Consider the following 24,445-nt stretch of genomic DNA (forward strand, 5'->3'; position numbering starts at 1 on the left):
TATAATGGATATATTATTTTAAAAAAATGTGTTCTCAATAGATACTACAAGCATGGTACAAAATTCAGGAGTACAAAAAGGCATAGATTAAAAAGTGAGTCTTCTTTCCCCTAATCATTTAGTTTCCTTCTTCAAAAGTAATTCCTGTTAACTAGTGTCTTTGGTATTTCATATACAAGTCAATAAAATATATGTATGTGTATATACCTATAATATACAGGTATATGTCTATTTATTTATATGAATATATAACTATATATGTAAAAAGAAAACAAATTGTATCATACTCTCCAGTATTCTGTATCTTGCTTTATTCATAGCACAATATATCTTGGAATTGATTCCATAATATTCCATATAGAACTGCTTTACTTTTTAAAATAACAGCTTTATGGCAATACTTCACAGATCATATAATTCACTCATTTATATTGTACAACTCATTGTACAATATAAATATAGTATAGTTTCAGAATTTTAGAATACATTTTAGAACATTTTCATCATCCCCCCAAAAACCTATAGCTTTTAGCATTCACTCCTCGTTTGCCTCCAGTCTCCCCAGCTTCTGGCAACCACTAATCCACTTTGTGTCTCTGTAGATTTCCCTATTCTGGGACAGTTAATGTAAACCAAATCATAAAATATTCAGTCTTATGTGACTGTTTAATGGCTGAATTAAAAGACGGTAATGTCTGTCTTATGGGTGTATCATAATGGATTTATCCTGTTGCCTCTTAATGGACAGTTAGATTGCTTCTGATCTTTTGTCATTACAATTAATAATGCAGTGACAATACTTGTATGTAATTTATATGTGTATGAGTATAATGAGAATAATTCTGGGAACAAAACTGCCAGGACTCAAAGGGTATATGCATTTTAAAATCTGACAAATAGTACAGCATTGCATTTATTTCTGTAGGATACCTTAAATGTCCAGCCCTCCCTTTAAGTTGAAGAGCTTTTTTTTTTTTTTTAAAGATTTTATTTATTTATTTGATAGAGATCACAAGTAGGCAGAGAGAGAGGGGGAAGCAGGCTCCCCCGCTGAGCAGAGAGCCTGATGTGGGGCTCGATCCCAGGACCCTGAGATCATGACCCGAGCCAAAGGCAGAGGCTTAACCCCCTGAGCTACCAGGCGCCCCAGTTGAAGGGCTTTTATGTTTACTGCTTGGAGAAAATCTTGTTGACAGATGTTTGCGTAAGCTTGGCAGCTGCCCAAAACAGGTATTATTCTAGGTTTTCTTATGTGCTGTTTGGTTATGGAATTGATTTTTCACACTGTTTCCCTGTACATTTCTGCTAACATAGTATTAAGATACCTGAATTTGGTTAGGTTAAAATTTTGGTCTAGTTTTTGGCGACAGCCTTGTTTGTTCTCCTTTGAAATAAAAAGTGTCTGGGGTTATTTTAATTCTTTCTATATACCAGAGAATCAAAACCTGAGCCAGTAGATGTATATATCAAATAGTATATATCCTATGATTATTAATATTGGTGATAGCCTAAAATTCTGGTATCTTATTTAAATATATGGTCTGTGTTGTATATAAAAGCTTTCTAAACTAACATAGTGATCAACTAATATGGAAATGAGATGCTATTTATTTATATAACTAACCAAAAAAAATGGATAAAAAAAACACATTTTCTTTATAACTTACCAAATATAAATTCTCACTGGACAAGAACCGTGTAGTTGGTTTTATATGGAAGAGTATATCGGTACCTTTTAATTTATTTTTATTATTTATTTTTTTTTTTAAGAGGGGGAAAGTAGGGGATGGGGCAGCAGGAAAGGGAGAGAGAGAGAGAATCTTAAGCAGGCTCCACACCCAGCACGGAGCCCAAACAGGGCTTGATCTCACAACACTGAGATCATGACCTGAGCCAAAATCAAGAGTCTAAAGCTTAACCGACTATGCCACCCAGGTGCTCCTATCTGTACCTTTTTAAAAAAGATACACTGAGTGTGTTGTCATGTATGTGGAACTAAAATGGAAGTATCCTTATTCTAAGTGGAGGGTGTGTCATTTCAGTTATTTATTTGTGGGCTTAAGGAGTGATAACTTTGTTTCCAGCTGGAAACCTCTAATTGTCCAAGTGATCAATAATAACATCATTTGTTGGACAGTGGCACCTACGGGTAATTTAATATTCTCATAACCCAGCTTGAAAGGCATTGTAAATACATACATAGTAAAGTGAGTAGGAGAACAAAATTTCCAGAACTTTATAAATAAAGTGACAGAATGTTATGGATGAGAGTCCTATCAGGTCAAGGAGAAAGCACAAACTGGAGAGCAGTACAAGCACAAAAATGAGTATATGAAATGTTTAAAGACTGCTGATATCTCTGCTGAGGTCCTGTGATATATGATAGAGAAGCCAATAGGCTGTTTATATGCAGTGACCTGGGTTGTCAATATATTTATAAGTGGGGATCACATGGTTTATGAGCTATAGCATAAAATGACATCGAAATTTAGTTGTGCCTGGGATCTTTCGAAATTAGCTTCACATTTTTTAAATCTGATTTCTAATAAGTTTGGTAAAGATTTACATTTTTTTTTAAAGCAGATTTTTAGGGCAGTAAATTTATTCTGTATGATACTATAATGGTGGATATGTTATGTTACATGTTTGTAAAAACATAGAACTATATGCCATCCAAAGGGTGAATGCTAATGTAAACTATGGACTTTACTTAATAATGTATCAATATTGAACCATCAAATGTACCACCCTAAGGCAAGCTATAAATAATTGGGGAAAATAGGACTAATGTGATAAGGAAATATATGGGAACCCCCTCTACTTTATGTTCAGTTTTTCTGTAAACCTAAAACTGCTCTAAAAATAAGTCTATTAATTAAAAAAAAAAGCTGCCGATAATGATGAGAGAAAGGCTCTTGGGTCTTTGGATATTCTTGGTCTCCATATCAGACATCAGAATCAAAGAGGAAAAGCCAATATTGGTGAATTAATCCCTTTCTTTCAGCTTGGCCTCTGATGCCCACTTTTAGTCTTTGTCTAGCATTCAGGGTTGGCTAGCAGCTGTCCCACAAGGATTGTCATTATAACTATCCATTCATAGACCTGGGGAGAATCTGTGGCAGACTTTCCCTTGTGAAATAATACCCTTATGTTCCAGGCTTGAGCAGTGGAGGGATAATATTCATGTGAGGTGGGTGTTTGGACATCATGATTCCATTTCTGGACTTCTTGCAATCATTGTTGGACTCAGATGATACCTCTCCTTCTCAAATTTGACCAAACGTGGACACAGACTCTGGTAGGGCTGAATCTAGGCTGTAATGTTGAACAAGAACTTATCAAAAACTTCAAGATATTAGCCTTTATCTATTTCATGTATCTGGCTTATTTGATTGTTTTTTGCAATATAATCTGTTGTCATGGCCTGTATGTATGAGGCATAAGACTTCTTTCTATCTCACTGAAATTCTTAAACTTATCTCACTGTCTAGATCTCTCTTCCTATCCAAGGTTTGCCTTTCTGTACTAAATGCTCTGTTCTATATCTGCCTTTTTTTCCAAGATGGAAATGCCTTCACATGGCCTCTCACAGATTGTGTGGCCTTACTTTTTGTTTCAAAAGGAACAAGCATGTAAGGCCTGACGTTGACCCAAATCTGTTTCTTTCTGCCCAGAATGAATAAAAACCTAGATTAGCATCAGTGCTTCCTGATTTGGAGCTATTCTAATTATCCACCCAGCTACCAATGTAGGAACCGAGGGTTCTTTTAGGGGAGCTCCCTTTCCTAATCTTCCAGTACAGTTGTCATTAATGAGGCATACTTTTCATCCTCGAATCATAGTTTTGTAGAGCTAAAAGATATCTCAAGGGTCCATCATTTTCAATCTACTTCACTTATTTTATGATGCAGAAACAGTCATACAGTTTTAGGTACCACATGACTTTACTTGGGTCCTAGCTTTGATAGTAGTAGCAGAGCAGGGAACCAGAATCTAATTTAATATGTCCTAATCAAGTGGTCTTTTTAATCACAAAGTGCTGCTTTTGAGAAAAAGTCCCCAGAACCAGAAAAAGCTCACTAGACGTTGAGCCTGGAATTTGCTAACTCATCATTACAGGGTCTTCCTTGCAAAAACATTTTTACTATAGTTTTTATGAATTAAAAAAATATATTTATTTACTCTTGAGAGAGATAGAGAGAAAGAGCTGGGGGAAGGGCAGAGGGAGAGAGAATCTCAAGAAGACTCCCTGCTGAGTGAGGAGCCTAATGCGGGTGTCGACCCCATGACTCCAAGATCATGACCTGAACTGAAATGAAGTCAGACACTCAACTGACTGAGCCATACTGGCACCCCAAGTTTTTTCTTTTATTTAAGATTAAAATACATTATTGAATTTCTGCTGAGGGTGTTGAGAGTTAGTGGGGAAATATTTTATGCCAGTTTTTCTAGAATTCAAAACAACCTTTGAATAAAGTAGGTATATCATGAACTCCTTGTGAAGATAATGTAATCTTTAAATGTTACATTCATAATTTTAATTCATTCAGCTTTTTGAATGTGTGAGGTGAGGGTTTTTTTTTTTTTCCTAATACACTCTGAGGTGTTTTTGAAAATAAATGTGTCCAAAGATGTAAAACTTTGGATAACAGGAAGTCCCATGATAGTGCTTTTTAAGGTAATTGGATTGCCTATTGATTATTATGACTCTTCACTGTAGATGAAGTTTCATTTACTGTTCACTTGAAATTCTGCTTGTCCAGTGTTCTTATTATCTCTGTCAGCTACTTCTCTTTATTCTTGCATTCCATCTGGCCATCTCATTGTTCTTTCTTTTTTTTTTCATCTCATTGTCCTTAAAGAAGAAAGGGATTGAAGTAAATGGGGTGGACTTTTTAAAAAATGTGGTAAGATTTGGGTGCCTGGGTGACTTAGTGGGTTAAAGCCTCTGCCTTCAGCTCAGGTCATGATCTCAGGGTTCTGGGATCAAGTCCTGCATCGGGCTCTCTGCTCAGCAGAGAGCCTGCCTCCCTCCCTCCCTCTGCCTGCCTCTGCCTACTTGTGATTTCTGTCTGTCAAATAAATAAATAAAATCTTTTTTTTTTTTAATAAATAAAATCTTGAAAAAGAATAAAAATAAAAAATGTAGTAAGATTTAATGGCAGGTAAGGTTGTATTTCACAATGTAGTCTCACAATGAAACACATAAATAGTATAACATTATTTTTTTATTCCAGGTCCTCATTTCAGAGAATCTGAAGTTAATACTGTGCATCTTTTTCAATAACTTTTTATTTGAATACAAAGATAGTATACATACATTGTAGACAATTTGGAAAGTATAGACAAATCCAGAGAAGAAAGTAAAAATCATCACTTGTAAATCTAGTATTTAGTGATAATCACTGTTAATATTTGGTGGTTGTTTTAGTCATTAGTATATACATATTTTCTTTTCTTTTTAATGGGGTTATAATGCATTTGTAACCTCATTTTTAATAGGCAAATACTATTTTCCTCTTTAAAAGTCCTTTGTAGATTCATTTTTAATAGATGCATATTATTCTACAGTATGGCTGTACCAGGATTTCTTTAAACAGTTTCTTTTTGAAAGATACTCAGCTTGTTTCTAGTTCTTCCATAAGAAAGCTGTCACTGTTGCAGGCTTCATGTTAGGAAAATCTGTGATTGTTTCTTATTAGACTTTTAAGGAAATTTTAAAAATTTGTAAGTGAAACCTAAGGCAAAGAAAAATTAAGAACATAGTATTACATAATAAACCAGTGACCTTATGTTAATTCTTAGTTCAGTGTTTAGTTCACATTTATCCTCATACTTCAAATGGCAGCATATTTAGATTAATTTACAGTTTGAATTAAAATGATTTAATTTTAACACAAGCCAGTCTGAAAACTGTTTTTTTTTTGAAAACTTTTTGAGGTTGCACATTGAACTACACTTCACATGTCTGACTTTTAGTCCATGTATTTTTCGTGACCTTAAAATTAAAAAAAATCTTTTTTATTAATTTCATGAGGATTAATTATTTATTCTCTTCTTTAAAAGTTTTAAATGAGTTGTGTACAGTATACTGATTTTTTTAAGTTGAGTATTGGTAATATGTGTTCATCTCAGACTGATCTCACAAGATTTTCTTAATAAATTTATAGTTCTGGCATAGATCTATGATATGAATCATTTAGAATTGGTTGTCTAATATATTATGTGGTACTTTATACCACAGAACCATATACTTTAGAAAACCAGTGCCATGTTAAAGTTTGAATTTTCAGTATATACTTGCATCACAGTAGGATCATGCCATAAGATTTTTTTCTTATATGAATATTGGAAATACTGGTCTTTCTCATCATCAGCTATCTTAGCTATAGCAAACAAAACTAATTTTTGTCAGAAGTGCCTCATCAGTTTATGTGACTGCTTTTTTCCCTCTAACCCTATTACCCCTCTACTCCCAATCAAGTGAAAATTCCTTCTTTGTGGTACTTTATGTATAAGGGTATTCACCAGATGACCTTTTATTATATTTAGGGATACAGGTGTGTGTTTCTTCCATAAACTACAGGTTCCCTAAGGAATGAATTTTCATGTTTGTATCTACCCACTTATATTGTGCTAGGAGTTGGGCCAGTTATTTGGGAGTCACATGTGTTGGTGTTCAGTAAATTTTCATTGAGTTAAATTGAATAAAAATGTAGACTTGGTTGCTTGATTGCTAGCAGAACTCTGTATTTCCGAAACAAGTTTGTTAATAATCTCAAAATTATCAGGAGCAAATTTATTTTTGTTTAAAATTGAGCCGACGGCTTGGTGCCTACTCTTTTCAACTAAATAAACATTTCTCTTTTAGGATTTGTTCACACAGATATGACGAAAGACTTGAAAGAAGAACATTTAAAGAAAAGTATCCCTCTTGGGAGGTTTGGAGAACCTATTGATGTGGCACATGCGGTTGTGTTTCTTTTAGAATCACCGTATATTACAGGGCATGTTCTGGTAGTGGATGGGGGATTACAACTCATGATATGATTTACAGATTATTCAGTTATAATAGTGATTATAATCAAGGGTACAGTTTGGCTATTGACAGTCATACCTGTGCGGGTGACATTTGCTAATTAGAGCAATTGATGATACAAGTATTGATTTTCATCTTTATATGAATATATCTGAAAAGAGCACTGTCTAACCATTTGTGTTTCCTAAGTGTTATGTACCTTATAGGCTCTAGCAATGTTAGTATATAGACATTTGCAAATGATATAAATGGACACTAATTTATATTTTTGGTCTCAAAAGTGCAAAAATTATATAATCTAATTGGGCATGAATTATTTTATTGTATCAGTCAAAATTCTCTAGAAGTTAACGTTTGGGCCATTGCTAAGATAGGAGTATTTATAGGATATTATTTAGTTGTCAGTACTTTAGCAGTCCTGCCAGTTACACATTATATTCCTTTTCCATATACCTTAGAAGAACAGTATTTATACAGGTTGAAAAAAAATGATCAGTTTGGCATGAATTTAGAGCCCGGTTTCTTTGAGTGCATTATTCCTGATAAAGCGGCTGGACAAAATAATTCACAAATACAAATTCACAAATACAGATGCGGTATAGTTGACTGATTCTTTAGAAATTCTCAAAGATGATAAAGATTAACCCTTAAGGTTTTAAGATCTGGTATAGGAATGAGCTGAGTTCTTATCAACTTAGGAAATAGAAGTAGTTTTTTTGTGTAACACTCAGTTTAGCAAACTACTTAAAAATAGTATAACAAATAATGACATTTAAAAAATCGAGTATTTTGTATGATTGAATATAATATGATTTTTTTACCCTTAAACTTCAGAAATGCTTAATTACAGAAATATGTAATTACAGTAATAATTAATTACTACTGAGTCATCAAAAAATGATAAATAAATATGCAGTAGCAATGAATAAGATGTATTCATAAGGAACAGTTAAAGCATTACTTTTAAGAGAAAATATCTGCCTGAGAATAGAAGTAAAGACACAAATTGAATGTAAAATATCAGGCAATATTTGTTTTGCATTGAACTCTCATATTGAATTCTTTTGTGGGGAATAATATGATATTTTAAATAATGTGGAGGATAATGTCACTGGATTCATGTTGATTTTTATTATTTATCATTTCAAAATATGTTTTAAATATTTACTGCATTTTAAAAAGTAATCTTTTAGAGTTTTATTAGCGTGGAACATTATTTTATTTAAACAGATTTAATTTTATATTGCAAGTCAGTGCAAAGGTGTGAGGAGGTTGTACTAAATAAATGCAATGTGATAAAGATAATAAAAATAAAAAAGTAAAAGGTAATAAAAGATCTAAATTGTACATTAAGCTTCCTGACTCAAAAATTATTTTAAATTTATTTTCAAAATAATTTTTACTTAGAGAAGTCTATTTAAGAGTGAGGAAGTTATTAAGTGTGAGTAAAATGAGTATTATTAATCAAACTGCTTACTAAATGCATGCATGGTAATAGATAGGATTTATCAAGCATTAACGGTTCTAGGCACATAAAAGAAATGGAGCAGTGAGGATGGTTTCAAATGCTGTAGCTGATGCTTTTAAGGTAGGAGAGTCTGTGGAGACAAAGTAGGCCGTTTTTCTAATGCTGCCTCACCGGCACACCTTTAGCTACCTGCATTTCTTCGCATAACATCCTCCTCAGGTTAGAATTTCCTTCTCCGGATACTTCATCTCTGAAATCATCAGTGAGGGTGATGTGACTGGTGATGAGGAAGAAACCAATATATTTCATTCAATTAGTGACATTAAGCTACAGATAGGTTTAACCTTTAAGAGTGTATATTTAAACCTTTTTAACTGATACATCTCCCTCACACAGGCCATATCAAAGTAGTAGAATATGGGAAGAGATTTTGAAATAGGTAAAATAAGCCTTCACTTTTCCACTCCAGGTGAATTCACTTACTTTCATGGACCTGGTAGAACTTGTAATTTAATACTTGTGTCCTGTTGCTCAAATCAGTTGGCAGCTGTTGTGTATGTTCAGCCACTCAAGAACTGTGATTTCTTAACAACTTAACATACATACAGTTGACCTTTGAACAACATGGTTTTGAGCTGTGTGGGGCCACTTAAATGGGCATATTTTATAGTACACTATTGTAAATGTATTCTATGATTTTAATATTTTCTCTAGCTTTATTTTGAGAATACAGAATATATTCATCTTACAAAAAATGTGTTCACTGTTTACGTTATTGGGAAGGCTTCCAGTCAACAGTAGGCTATTAATGATTATGTTCTTGGGCATCAGTTATAGGTGAATTTTAGATTGTGCGGGTGATCAGTGCCCCAACCTTCTGCATTGTTCAAGGGTGAACTGTATACAAATTATTTAATAATTAAATTTCTTTTATATTTGTTTTATCTTTCTACTACATTGTAAGCTCCTGAGGGTAGAGACCATACTGTGTTTTCATTTATTTAGCTACTGAACTCAAATATTGGTTGAATACCTGCTAAATATCTGGAACTTCTTTTGATACCCCCACTTTGCCTAGTCATCCCTGAGTACACTGGATATGCTCCATAAATAACTGATAAACCACTATGATTTTTTGATTCAAGATCCATTCAGGAGTCCATTACTCTGTGCTATAGTTGGTGATAGTCACTGAGATACATTTGTTCTCTCAGTATGCATCCTGGAATATATATATATTTTTTAATCAAATCCCTGTGACTTAATCTTTTTTGATAATTTATCTTTTTTTGTAATTTATCTCTGATTTTGATGTTTACTTTCCATTTAAAATTGAATTTGCGATCCTAAGTCAATCAATTGTTTTGTGTTAGGTAGGATACCTTAGTTCAAGTAATTACCAGGAATTTGGCTTAGAATTCTTGGGCTAATAACCCAAACGGGGGTGGTTATCAGTATTACCTGTAGAACTTTTCTTTTTAATTGAAAAAAAATAGTTCCTTTAGTTGAAGTGTGGTTAACACACAGTATTGGATTAGTTTCAGTAATTCAATATAGTAACAGTAATTCAACAACTTTATATGTTATGTTCTGCTCACCAAAACTGCAGCTACCATCTGTTACCATATAACACTATTATAATACCATTGACTGTATTCCCTATATTGTACCTTTCATTCCTGTGATTTATTCATTTGGTTATTGAAAGCCGGTACCTCCCATTCCTCTTCACTCATTTTGCCTACCTCCCCCCATTGATATGACCTCTGTATTTAGGGCATGTTTTTTGCTTTGTGTGTGTGTGTGTGTTTTGATTCCACATATAAGTGAACTCCTATACTATTTGTCTTTCTCTGATTTATCTCACTTAGGATAATACCCTCTAGATCCATTCATGGTGTCACCAGTGGCAAGATATCATTCTTTTTATGGCTGAATAATATTCCATTGTGTATATATACACCACATTTTATTTTTCCATTCCTCTTTGATGGGCATGTGGGTTGCTTTCATATTTAGGCTGTTGCAAATAATGCTGCAGTAAGCATAGGGCACATATATCTTTTTCAGTTAATGTTCTCATTTTCTCTGGGTAAATACCTAGTAGTGGAATTACTGGATAATACGGTATTTCAATTTTTAGTTTTTTGAGGAACCTCCATACTGTTATTAGCAGTGGCTGCACCAATTTACAACCCACCAACAGTGTACAAGGGTTTCTTTTTCTCTACATCCTTGTCAGCTCTTGTTTTTTCTTGTCATTTTGATTTTAGCCATTCTGACAGGTGTAAGATGCTATCTCATTGTAGCTTTGATTTACATTTTCCTGATAATTAGTGATGTTGAGCATCTTTTCATATGTCTCTTGACCATCTGTATGTCTTCTTTGAAAAATGTTCATTCAGGTCATCTGCCCATTTTTAAAGGGATTATTTGGGGGTATTTTTGGTGTTGAGTTACGTAAGTTCCTTATACATATTGGATATTAATCCTGTATTGGATATATCATTTGCATATATTTTCTCCCACTCAGTAAGTTGCCTTTGGTTTTGTTGATTTTTTAATTTTTCCTGTGCAAAAGCTTTTTAGTTTGATGTCCTAATAGTTTATTTTTGCTTTTGTTTTCTTTGCCTGAGGAGACTTATCTAGAAAAATATTGCTAAGACTGATGTCCAGGGTATTACTGCCTGTGTTTTCTTTTTTTTTTTTTTTAAAGATTTTATTTATTTATTTGACAGATGGAGATTATGAGTAGGCAGAGAGAGAGGGGGAAGCAGACTCCCTACTGAGCAGAGAGCCCGATGCAGGGCTCGATCCCAGGACCCTGAGATCATGACCTGAGCTGAAGGCAGAGACTTTAACCTACTGAGCCACCCAGGCGCCCACTGCCTGTGTTTTCTTTTAGGAGTTTTATGGTTTCAGATCTCCCATGTAGGCCTTTATGTCATTTTGAGTTTATGTATTGTGTAAGAAAGTGGTCGAGCCCCATGTCGAGTTCTGCTCAGGAGGGAGTCTGCTTGAGGATTCTCTCACTCTACCCTTTCCCTCCCCCTATTCACTTGCTCACTTTCTCTCTCTGACATAATAAATTTTTAGAAGGTGGTCCAGTTTTATTCTTTTCAGTGTAGCTGTTGAGTTTTCCCAACATCTTTTATTGAGGACTGTCTTTTCTTCATTGTATACTTTTATCACCTTTGCCATTGATTAATTGATCAAATAAGTGCGGGTTTTTTCCTGAGTTCACTATTTTGTTCTCTTGATCTGTGCATCTTTTGCTAGTGCCATTCTGTTTTGATTACCGTAGCTTTGTAATATAGTGTGAAATCTGGGATTGTGATACCTCCAACTTTGTTTTTTCTTAAGATTATTTTGGCTATTTGGCATCTTCTGTGGTTCCATCCAAATTTTAGTATTTTTTTTTCTAGTTCTGTGAAAAATGCTCTTGGTATTTTGATAGGTTGCACTGAATCAGTATCACGGACAATTTTAACAATATTAGTTTTTCCATCCCATTAACATGGACTCGCTTTCCATTTATTTGGCATCTTTAGTGTCTTCCATGAGTGTTTTATAGTTTTCACAGAATAGGTCTTTCACATCCGTGTTAAGTTTATTCTTACGTATTTTCTTTTTGGTGCAAATGGAAATGTTTTCTTATTTCCTCTTTCTGCTACTTCAGTGTTAGTGTATAGAAATGTGACAGATTTCTTTATATTAATTTTGTAGCCTACAACTTTACTGAATTCATTTATCAGTTCTGTAGTTTTTTTAGTGGATCTTTAGGATTTTCCATATATTACATTTGCAGATATTGACAGCTTAACTTTTTCCTTTCAGTGTGGATTTTTTTTTTCTTGTCTGATTGCTGTTGCTGGGACTTTAAGTATTGTGTAGAATAAATGGGGTGAGAAAGGATATCTTTGTCTTACTCCCAATCTTAGAACTTTTTCATCCTTAATTTTTCACCATTGAATATGATATTAGCTGTGGGCTTTTCATACATGGCCTTTCTTATGTTGAGGTATGTTCTCTCTAAACCCACTTTGTTCAGGGTGGATTATGAATGAAGATTGAATTTTGTCAAGTACTTTTTCTGCACCTGTTGAGATTATATGATTTTTTAAAAAGTTTTAATTTTAATAATCTGGTGCTCATCACAAGTGTATTCCTTAATCCCCATCACCTATTGCACCCATTCTTTCATCCAACTCCCCTCTGATAACCATTAGTTTTTCTCTGTAGTTAAGAGTGTGTTTCTTGGTTTGCTTCTCTTTTTTTCACCTTTGCTTTGTCTTAAATTCCACATACGAGTGAAATCATATGGTATTTGTCTTTCTTTGACTGACTTATTTCACTTAGTAGTATACTCTCTAGCTCTATCCATGTTATTGCAAATGGCAAGATTTCTTTATTTTTTATGGCTATATAATATTCCATTGTAGATACATTTATATCTGTATATCTATATTTACATGTATTTATCTGTCTATCTCATCTTCTTTATCCATTCATCAGTGGACTTGTGGGCTGCTTCCGTATCCAGGCTATTTGAAATAATGCTGCTTTAAGCATAGAGGTGCATGTCCCTTTGAATTAGTGTTTTGTATTTTTGGGTAAATAGCTGGAATGCAGTTGCTGGATCTTAGGTTAATTCTGTTTTTAACTTTTTGAGGAACTTCCATACAGTTTTTCAGAGTGGCTGCACCAAATTGTGCCACCCAGGCGTCTTTTTGAGTTTATTTTTATATGGTGTAAGAAAGTGGTCCAGTTTCATTCTTCTGCATGTGGCTGTCCAGTTTTTCCAATACTGATTGTTGAAGGGACTGTCTTTTTTCCACTGGATATTCTTTCCTTGTTTGTCTAAGATTAGTTGACAGTAGAGTTGAGGATCCATTTTTGGGTTCTATTCTGTTCCATTGGTCGATGTGTCTGTTTTTGTGCCAGTACCATACTGTCCTAATAATTACAGCTTTGTAATACAGCCTAAAGTCTGAAATTGTGAAGCCTCCAGCTTTGTTTTTCTTCTTCAACATTCCTTTGGCTACTAGAAGTCTTTTTTGGTTCCATATAATTTTTAGGATTATTTATTCCAGCTGTGTAAAAAATCCTGGTTGTATTTTGATAGGGATTGCATTGAATGTATAGATTGCTCTAAGTAGCCTAGCCACTTTACCAGTATTTGTTCTTCAGTGCATGAGCATGGAACATTTTCCATTTCTTTTTGTCTTCCTCAGCTTCTTACATAAATGCTCTCTAGTTTTCAGAGTATAGATCCTTTATCTCTTTGTTTGAGGTTATTCCTAGATATCTTACGGTTTTGATGCAGTTGTAAATGGGATCGATTCCTTGATTTCTCTCTCTTCTGCTTTATTATTAGTGCATAAAAATGCAGCTAATTTCTGGACATTGATTTTATATACTGCTACTTTACTGAATTTATTCTTTCAGTTTTTTGGTAGAATCTTTCGAGTTTTCTATGTATAGCTTCATAGTTGCAAAGAGTGAAAACTTTACTTTTTCCTTACCAATTTGGATGCCTTTTATTTCTTTTTGTTGTCTGATTGCTGTGGCTAGGACTTCCAGTACTATGTTGAATAAAAGTGGCGAGAGTAGACATCTTTGTCGTGTTTCTGACCTTAGGGGAAAATCTTTTAGTTTTCTCCTCCCAATAGTTTATTTTTACTTTTGTTTCCTTTGCCTCAGGGAACATATCTAGAAAATAGTTGTTATAGCCAGGGTCAGAGAAATTACTGCTTGTACTCTCCTCTAGGAGTTTTTATGGTTTCAGGTCTTGCATTTAGGTCTGTAATCCATTTTGAATTTATTTTTGTGTGTGGTGTAAAAAAGTGTTTCAGTTTCATTCTTTTGCATGTAGCTTTCCAGTTTTCCCAACAGCATTTGTTGAAGAGACTCTCTTTCCCATTGAATATTCTTTCCTGCTTTGTCAAAGATTAATTTATCATATAATTTTGTGTTTACTTCTGTATTTTTTGTTTTGTTCTATTGATGTACTTGTCTGTTTTTTGTGCCGGTACCATACTGTTTTGATTACTACCGCTTTGTAATACAACCTGAAATCCAGAATCGTGATGCCTCCAGCTTTGCTTTTCTTTTTCAAGATTGTTTTGGCTATTCAGGTTCTTTAGTGGTTCTATACAAATTTTAGGATTGTTTGTTCTACTTCTGTGAAAAATGCTGGTGGTATTTTGATAGGGATTGCATTAAATGTGTAGATTGCTTGTGTAGTATAAACATTTTAACAGTATTTAACATTTAACATTTTAACAGTTCTTTTAATCCATGAGTATGGAATGTCTTTCCATTTCTCTATATTGTTTTCAATTTCTTTCATCATTGTTTTGTAGTTTTCAGAAGATGGGTCTTTCACCTCTTTGGTTAGGTTTATTCCTGAGGTATCTTATTATTTTTGGTATAGTTGTACATGGGATTATTTTCTTAATTTGTTTTTCTGGTATTACTGGTGTATAGAAATGCAACAGATTTCTGTATACTAATTTTGTAATCTACTTTACTGAATTTGTTTATTAGTTCTTGTGGTTTGTGGTAGACTCTTTAAAGTCATCTGCAAAAAGTGAGAATTTTACTTTTTCCTTACCAATTTGGATGCTTTTTATTCTTTTTGTTTTCTGATTGCTGTGGTTAGGACTTCCAGTACTATGTTGAGTAAAAATGGTGAGAGTTCCCAGATGTCCATCAACAGATGAATGGATTAAGTTGTGGTATATAACTACAATGGAATATTATGCAGCCATAAAAATTTGAAATCTTGCCATTTGCAATGACGTGAATGGAACTAGAGGGTTCTTAAGCTAAGCAAAGTAAGTTAGTCAGAGAAAGACAATTATCATATGATCTCACTGTTATGTGGGATTTAAGAAACAAGGCAGAAGATCATAGGGAAAGATAGGAAAAAATGAAACAAGATGAAACCAGAGAGGGAGGCAAACTATAAGAGACTCTTAATCTTAGGAAATAAACTGAGGGCTGCTGGAGGGGAGGAGGGTGGGGGGTTAGGGTAACTGGTGATGGACATTGAGGAGGGTGTATGTCATAATGAGCACTAGGTATTATATAAGACTGATTAATCACAGACCTGTACCCCCTGAATCAAATAATACATTATACGTTAATTGATTAAATTAAGAAAAGTGGTGAAGGTGAACATCTTTGTCTTGTTCCTGACCTTAGGGGAAAGACCTTCAGTTTTTCCCCATTGAGGATGATATTATTTGTGGGTTTATCATATATGGCCTTTATTATTTTGAGGTGTGTTCCCTTTAAACCTACTTTGTTGTGGGTTTTTATTATGTATGGATGTTGTACTTTGTGAAATGCTTTTTAATGCATATAGGGAAATGATCGTATGGTTCTTATCCTTTCTCTTATTCATGTGATTTGTCAGATTGATTGATTTGCAAATAGTGAACCCTTGCAGCCCAGGAGTAAATCCCACTTGGTTGTGGTAAATGATTTTTTAATATATTGTTGGACTTGGTTTGCTAGTGTTTTATTGAGGATTTTTATGTTTATGTTCGTTGGAGATACTGGCCTGTAGTTCTCTTTTTTGTGTGTGGTTTCTTTTTTTTTTTTTTTTTTTTTTTTAAAGATTTTATTTATTTACTTGAGAGAGAGACAGTGAGAGAGAGCATTAATGAGGAGAAGGTCAGAGGGAGAAGCAGACTCCCCATGGAGCTGGGAGCCTGATGCGGGACTCGATCCCGGGACTCCAGGATCATGACCTGAGCCGAAGGCAGTCGTCCAACCAACTGAGCCACCCAGGCGTCCCTTGTGTGTGGTTTCTTTCTCTGGCTTTGGTATCAGGGTAATGCTGGCCTCATAGAATGAATTTGGAAGTTTTCCTTCATTTTCTATTTTTCGGAATTATTTGAGAATAATGGAATAAGTATTAAATTTTCTTTAAATTTTGGTAGAATTCATCTGCTATTGGACTTTTGTTTGTTGGGAGTTTTTTGATTACTGACTCAATTTTTTTTCTGGTAACCAGTCTGTTCAAATTTTCTATTTAGTCCTGTTTCAGTTTCAGTAGGTTTTTTGTTTGTTTGTTTTTGTTTTTTTAAAGATTTTATTTATTTATTGGACAGGGATCACAAGTAGGCAGAGAGGCAGGCAGAGAGAGAGAGAGAGAGAGAGGGAAGCAGGCTTCCTGCGGAGCAGAGAGCCCAATACGGGGCTCGATCCCAGGACCCTGAGATCATGACCCGAGCCGAAGGCAGCAGCCCAAACCACTGAGCCACCCAGGCACCCCTCAGTAGGTTTTATTTCTAGGAATTTATGCATTTCTTCTAGGCATATAATATTTCACAATATTTTCTTGTAATTGTATTAGTGTGGTATTATTTCCCTTCTCTCATTTGTGATTTTATTTATTTGGGTCTTTTCTCCTTTTTTCTTAATGACTCTGGCTACAATTTATCAGTTTTATTTTATGTTTTTTCCCCCCACAGAACCCAAATCCTGGTTTCATAAATCTTTTTTTTTTTTTTAGTTTTTGTATCATTTATTTCTGCTTTAATCTTAATTATTTTCTTCTTTCTGCTGGTTTTAGATTTTTTTTTTTCCTAGCTCCTTTAGGTGAAAGGTTAGGTTGTTCAAGATTTTTCTTGCTTCTCGAGGTAGACCTGTATTGGTATAAACTTCCCTCTTAGGATTGCTTCTGCTGCATCCCAAAAGTTTTTAACCTTTGAGTTTTCTAAAGATTTTATTTACTTACTTATTTATCAGAAAGAGAGAGAGAGAGAGAGCGAGTGAGCATGAGAGCACAAGCAGGGGGAGTGACAGGCAGGGGCAGAGGGAGAAGCAGGCTCCCCACTGAGCAAGCAGCCCAATGCAGGACTAGATCCCAGGACCCTGAGATCATGCATGACCTGAGTCAAAGGCAGACACTTAACCAACTGAGCCACCTGGGCTTCTGAACCTTTGTGTTTTAATTTTTATTTGTACTTTTTTATTTCTTATTTCTGTTTGGTCCATTCATTGTTTAGTAGCATGTTACTTAACCTTCATGTATTTGTGTTCTTTTCAGGTTTTTTCTTGTGATCGACTTCTAGTTTCATTGCATTGTGGTCAGAAAAAATGCATGGTATGACTTTGATCTTCTTTAATTTGTTGAGGCTTGTTTTGTTGCCTAATATGTGATCTATTCTGAAAAATGTTCCATGTGCACTTGAAAAAAAATGTGTTTTCTGCTGTTTTAGGATGGAATGTTCTGTATATGTCTGTTAAATCCGTATGTTCCAGTGTGTTCTTCAAAACCATTTTTTCAGTGTTGATTTTCTGTTTAGATAATCTGTCCATCAATGTAAGTGGGGTGTTAATGTCCCTTACTATTTTATTATTGCCCATTAGTTCCTTTATATTTGTTGTTAACTGTTTTATTTTTTTTGGGTGCTCCCACATTGGGTGCACAAATATTTACAGTTGTTATATCTTGTTAGATTATTCCCTTTATTATTATATAGTGTCCTTTGTCTCTTGTTAAAGTCTTTGTTTTGTTTCCTTGTGTCTCATATAAGTATTCCTACTTTGTCTTTCTTTTGATATCCATTTGCATGATAGATGTTTCTCCATCCCCTCACTTTTAATCAACAAATGTCTTTAGGTCTGAAATGAGTCTTTTGTAGGCAGCATATAGATGAGTATTGGGTTTTTTCATCCACTATGTCAGCCCATGTCTTTGATTGAAATGTTTAATCCATTTACACTCTTAGTAATTATTGATAGTATATATTTATTGTCATTTTATTACTTGTTTTATGGTTATTTCTAAAGCTCTTCTCTGATGATTTCTTGCCTTTCTGTCTTTCATGGTTTGCTGGTTTTCTTTGGTGATACATTTGGATCCTTTGCATATTTATTAATGGTTTTTGCTTTATAGTTACCATTGGTTTTGTATATAACATTTGCTGCATATCACAGTCTATATCAATTTGATGGTCATTTAAGTTTGAACCCATTCTTACTCCACTCATTTTAGGTATATGGTGCCATATTTATGTACTTTTATTCTGTGAGTTCCTTGATTGATGTTTTACAGAAATACTAATTTTTATTGCTTTTGTGTTTCCTCCCTTCATACTGTGATTTTTCATCTTTCCTTTCCACTTTAAGAGCCCCCTGTAATATTTCATGGAGGGCTGGTTTAGTGGTCATAAATTCCTTTAGTTTTTGTTTGTCTGGGAAACTCTTTCTCTCTCCTACTCTTCTGAATGTTAGCCTTGCTGGATAAGAATATTCATGGCTACAGATTTTTCCCATTCAGCACTTTGAATATGACATGCCACTCCTTTCCAGCTCAGAAAGTTTCTGCTGAAAAATCCCCTGATAACTTACTGGGGTTTCCTTTGTGTGTAGCTGTTTTCTTTTCTCTTGCGTCTTTTTAATATTTTTCCTTTATCACTATGTTTTGCCATTCTAATGACAATAATATGTCTTGATGTGGATCTGCTTTTATTGATTTTGTTGAGGTTTCTCTGTGCCTCCTGGATCTGTATATCTGTTTCCTTCTCCAGATTAGGAAAATTTTTAGCTATTATTTCTTCAAATAAATTCTCTGCTCTTTCCTCTCTCTTCTTCTGAGGCTCCTAGAATACTGTTATTATGTTTCACGGATTCACTGAGTTCCCTATTCTTGTTTTACATGATTCTTTTTTCTCTTTGTTCACCTTGATTACTTTCCACTGCTCTGTCTTCTAGGTCATTAATTCATCCCTTTGCGTCTTCCAGCCTGCTGTTCATTCCACCAAGTGTGTTTCTCATTTTATTTATTGAGCCCTCTGTCTCTGTGTTATTCCTTATCCCTGTGTAAATGGTCTGTGATGTTCTCCACTCTCTCAAGTCCAGTGAATATCCTTATGATTACTGCTTTAAATTCTCCATTAGACATGTTATTTATATCTGTTTTGCTTGTATATCTGGCCATGGCCTTGTCCTTTTTTCATCTGGGAGAAATTCCTCTGTCTTTTCATTTTGTGTAAGTCTCTATGCTTGTCTCTGTGTTAGGAAAGTCAGGGTGTTTCCTTTTCTTGAATGTAATGCTTTATGAAGAAGACATCCTGGAATGACTTGTTGTGTAGTGTCCCCTGTTCCCCAGGGCCTGGCACTTCCAGGAGTGTCGCCAGTGTGTGTTGCATATGCTCTGCTGTTGTGTTGTCACCACTTTATCCTTCAGGCTGGTCATCTGCAGAGGTTCTCTTTGCCTTCTCTGGGCCTTGTTTGATCCCTGGCCTGAATGTGGTGTGCTTTATTTAACTAGGTGTTCTCTGGTCTGCTTGTGGAATGAGACCTGTCATCACCTCCTTCAGGACCAAGGCCATGCAAAATGCCCCGGTTGGGAGACAGGATGTGGGCAGGGCTTTGGGCCTGTCTTTTAGGGGTGGAGGCCTGCTGTGCTGGGACTGAGGCAAGTTAGACCCAGAAGGGTAGTTCCACCAGAGTATGGGGTTTGGGGTTTGGTTTAAGCAAGTTAGGTAGCAAGTGTTTGTGCTTCTGGTTCCTGCAGGTTGCTCTGTGTTTATGCTTAGGGTTGGGGAATGGAAATGGTGCCTGCCAGTTCCTTTATTCCCAGAGGGGTCTCTCTGTGAATGTTGCCTCTGGTGGGATAAGCTTCTGAGATGAGCAAGTAACCTCCTCATTGTGTGCCCAGGCACTCTTCAGATCACTCTTTTTTTAATGCTCTACATTCACAGGCTGTTTGCCCTGCTTTTCTCTAGGAGCAGCCCCAGTGCCTGTAAGTTCTCCCATAGCCAAGCATGGTGACCTTTAAAACTCTTGGCTTTAAGCCCTATTGGTTGCAAGAACTCATGGAGTTTGGGCTCTCTCAAGTTCTAAGCCAATTGCTCTTGGGATTTGTCTTCCCTTTGCACTCCCCTATATATTAGTCTGTCTCTTGCCTTCCTCTGTGACCACAATTCCCTCCCCACCTCTGTGGCTGCTATCTTTATCTCTCCCATTCAGCATCACTGCACTCCTGGCCTCTTTGATGTGACTTCTCTGTCTTTAGTTGTGGGGTTTGTTCTTCTGGTCTTCATGTCAATTTCTGGGGAATTTTGGATGATTTGATAGCATCTACTTGTATTCATGGTATGAGGTGAGCCTAGGGTCCTCATACTCAGCCATCATCTTCTACTTCATGGAGCTACTTGAGATGGTCATGATTTTTATCCTTCATTTGGTTAATGCAGTATATTACATTAATTGACATATGAATATTGAACCAGCCTTGCATCCCTGGAGTAAATCCCACTTGATCATGGTGAGTGATCCTATAATGTATTTTTGAATGCAATTTGCTAATATTTTGTTGAGGATGTTTGCATGTATGTTTACCAGGGATATTGGCCTGTAGTTTTCTTTTTTGCAGTGTTCTTGTCTGGTTTTGGCATCAGGATAATGCTGGCCTCATAGAATACATTTGGAAACCTCCTTTTCTGCTTTTTAGAATAGTTTAAGAATAGGTATCAACTGTATTTTCTTTTAAAGGTTTGTTTTATTTACTTATTTTAGGGAAGGAGAGCTCAAGCAAGGGGAGGGGCAAGGGAGAGGGAGAGAGAATCCTCATGCAGACTTCCTGCTGAGCACACAGCTCAATGTGGATCTCAGTCTCAGGATCCCAAGATAATAACCTGAGCCAAAATGAAGAGTTGACCACTTAACTGACTCAGCCACCCAGGTCCCCTTCCCCCCAACTCTTTTTTTAATTGTTTAATAATATTAACCTGTGAATCCATCTGGCCATGGACTCTTGTTTTTTTGGGAGTTTTTGGCTTACTGGTTCATTTTTGTTCCTAGTAATTTGGATGTTCAGGTTTTCTATCTTCTCCTGATTTTGTTTTAGAATATTCTAGGAATTTATCCATTTCTTCTCCATTATCCACTTTGTTGGCATATAATTTTTTATAGTAGTCTCTTATAACTCCTGTATTTCTGTGGTGTTGGTAGTTATTTCTTTTCTTTCCTTTTTAATTATATGTATTCAGGTTCTCTCTTTTTTCCCTTTATTGGCTTAAGGTTTATCAATTTTCTTTATCTTTTCAAAGCAGCAGCTCTTGGTTTCATTGATCTTTTTTGGGTTTTTGTTTGTTTGTTTTTGTCTCTGTTTCATTTATTTCTTTTCTGAGCTTTATTTTTCTTTCCTTCTACTAAATTTGAGCTTTGTTTCTCTTTTTCTAATTCATTTGGTGTAAAGTTAAATTGTTTAAGATTTTTCTTGTTCCTTGAGGTAGGCCTCTATCACTATAAATTTACTGTTGGAATTGCTTTTGCTGCATCCCAAAGATTTTAGACCATAATATTTCTATTTTAATTTGTCTCTGTGTATTTTTTTTATTTCCTCTTTGATTTGTTGTCTGATTCATTCATTGTTTTGTAGCATGTTATTTAGCTTCTGCATGTTAGTGCTTTTCTATTTTTTTTTCCTTGTGATTGATTTCTAGTTTCATACCATTGTGGTTAGAAAAGATGCATGATATGACTTTAGTCTTTTTAAATTTATTAAGCTTTGTTACTTAACATGTGATTCTGGAGAATTCCATGTGCATTTGAAGAGAACGTGTTTTCTATTGTTTTTGAATTGAAGGTTGGTTATATTAAGTTCATGTGGTCTAATGTGTTGTTCAAAGACCCTTTTTCTATATTGATTTTCTGCCTGGATGATCTGTTCACTTATGTAAATGGAATGTTAAAGTCCTCTACTATTACTGTATTTCTTTTATTTTTTCTCTTAATAGTCTGTTAATATTTGCTTTATGTATTTAGGTACTCTGATGTTGGTTTCATAGATATTTTCAATTGTAATATTCTCTTGTTGGACTGATTCCTTTATCATTTTAGGGGCATGGGACATTTCTTTGTCTCATGTTATAGTCTTTGATTTAAATTCTATTTTGTTGGTAACAAGTCCTGCTACCCTGGCTTTTTTTTTCTTCTTCCCTTTGAATGCACTATCTTTTCTGTCCTCTTAATTTTCAGTTTGTATGTGTCTTTAGACCTGATGTCTCTTGTAGGCAGCATATATGTGGTTCCTATTTTTTTCCCCCTTCAATCTGCCTTCCTGTGTCTTTTGATTGGAGTGTTTAGACCATACACATATAAAGAAATTATCTGTAGGTATGTACTTATGAAGTTTTGTTAATTTTTTTCTTATTTTTGTGGTTCTCTGTTTGTTCTTTTCTTACCCTCTTTCCATGTGATTGATGTTTTTCTTTAGTGTTATGCGTTCTTTTTTGTGTGTGTATCTATTACAGGCTTTGCATTTGTAGTTACCATGAGGTTTGTATTATAACATACTAAATATATATAGTAGTCTATAGTAAGTTGATAGTCACTTACTATTGTAAGTTGATACTATAGTAGTCTATAGTAAGTTTGATAGTTCAAACACATTCTAAAAGAAATTTTTTTTATTTCCTCTGTATTTTATGTATGTGTTATCATACTTGACATGAACAATTTTCTTACTTTGAATTATGGCTTTCTCTTTTTCTTTTTCTTTTTTCTTCTCTTTTTAAAGAAGTGCCTTTAACATTTCTTATAAGGCTGGGTTAGTGGTGATGAATTCCTTTAACTTCTGTTTTTCTGGGAAACCCTGTATCTGTCCTTCAGTTCTGAATGATAATCTTGCTGGGTAGAATATTCTTGGTTGTAGGTTTTTTCTTTTCATCACTTTGTGTATATCATGGCACTCCCTTCTGGCTGCAGGGTTTTTGGTGAAACATCAGCGTAAAGCCTTATTTGATTTCCATTGTTCATAACTATATGCTTCTCTCTTGCTGCTTTTAAAATTCCCTCTTTAATCTTGGACATTTTAATTATGATGTGTCATGGTGTGGCTCTCCTTGGGTTCAGCTTGTTTGAAACTCTGTGCTTCCTGAATCTGGGTGTGTGTTTCCTTCCAGGTTAGGGAAGTTTTCAGCTATTATTTCTTCAAATAATTTTTCTGCTCCTTTGTCTCTCTCTCTTTCTCTCTCCTTATTCTGGCACCCCTATAATGTGAAGGTTTTTTTTTGCTTGATGTTATCTAAGAGATCTCTTATTCTCTTTGCTTTGTTTTGCTTTTATTTGCTTTTTTTGCTGTTTAGTTTGGGTGCTTTACATTACCCAGTCTGCCAGATAGCTGATCTGTTCTTCTGCATATTTTAGTGTTGATTCCCCCTAGTATATTTTTTATTTTACTTAACATTCTTCAATTCTGATTGTAAAAAATATTTTCTTTGTCTGTGTTGATATTATAAGTGAGTTCATCCACTCTTCTGTCTAGTCTGGTGAGGATCTTTATGATCATTTCTTTAAAGTCTTTATTAGGTGTATTTCTTAACTTTTTTATTTAGGTTTTTTTTTTTTTACTTTTTTGTCTTGTTCTGTCATTTGGAACATATTCCTCTGTCTCCTTGTATTGCGTGACTTTCTGTGTTTGTTTCTGTGAATTAGGCAGAATAGCTACTTCTCCTAATGTTTAAGGAATGGTCTTATGTATATCATCCTTTATGTAGACTGTGTATACTTGGTGACTTAGGTTGGTTGGCAAGCTGTGACTGGCATGGACTGGGTCTGCCCTGCTGAGATGGCAGGAGCTGAAGTTGATGTGAGCCAGGGTGGTCCCAGGGCTCTCTGTGCAGAGGATGCTGTAGCAGAAAAACTGAAACTGAAGTTAGTATTAAGCCAGGGAGTCCTGGGGCTCTCTCCATTCGGGGCACTTTGATAGGATAGCTGAAGCTGAAGTGGGTGTCCTGGAGTCCTCTGTGCAGGGGCACCCAGGCAAGGTGTCTGGAACCAAGACAAAGTACACATTGGTTCCAGGGCACTTCTTTTATATGACACCCTGGTGAGGCAGCTGGAGCTGAATTGGGCATGAGTTGGGGAGTTCTGGGGCACTCTGGATAGGGCATGATCTGGCAGGGTGG

The 24,445-nt window shown here is 35.1% G+C and overlaps 1 protein-coding gene across 6 annotated transcripts in view; it reads left to right on the forward strand.

The window, feature by feature from the left end:
• The window catches only part of CBR4 (carbonyl reductase 4), a 136,728-nt gene that overhangs the window by 14,363 nt on the left and 97,920 nt on the right, over window positions 1-24,445 (forward strand). Inside the window, exon 5 of one of the 6 annotated variants that reach the window (XM_059374204.1) lies at window positions 17,572-17,628. The exons of 4 other annotated variants lie outside the window; for them this stretch is intronic. In XM_059374204.1, the coding sequence (XP_059230187.1) occupies window positions 17,572-17,585 (14 nt within the window). In that variant the 3' untranslated portion in view covers window positions 17,586-17,628. Of the gene's footprint in view, window positions 1-6,871; window positions 8,387-17,571; window positions 17,629-24,445 lie in introns of those variants that run through there. One more of the 6 variants, XM_059374200.1, reaches the window with a different exon arrangement.

This window comes from Mustela nigripes, chromosome 1, assembly GCF_022355385.1.
Source record: "Mustela nigripes isolate SB6536 chromosome 1, MUSNIG.SB6536, whole genome shotgun sequence".
NCBI classification, from domain to species: domain Eukaryota; kingdom Metazoa; phylum Chordata; class Mammalia; order Carnivora; family Mustelidae; genus Mustela; species Mustela nigripes.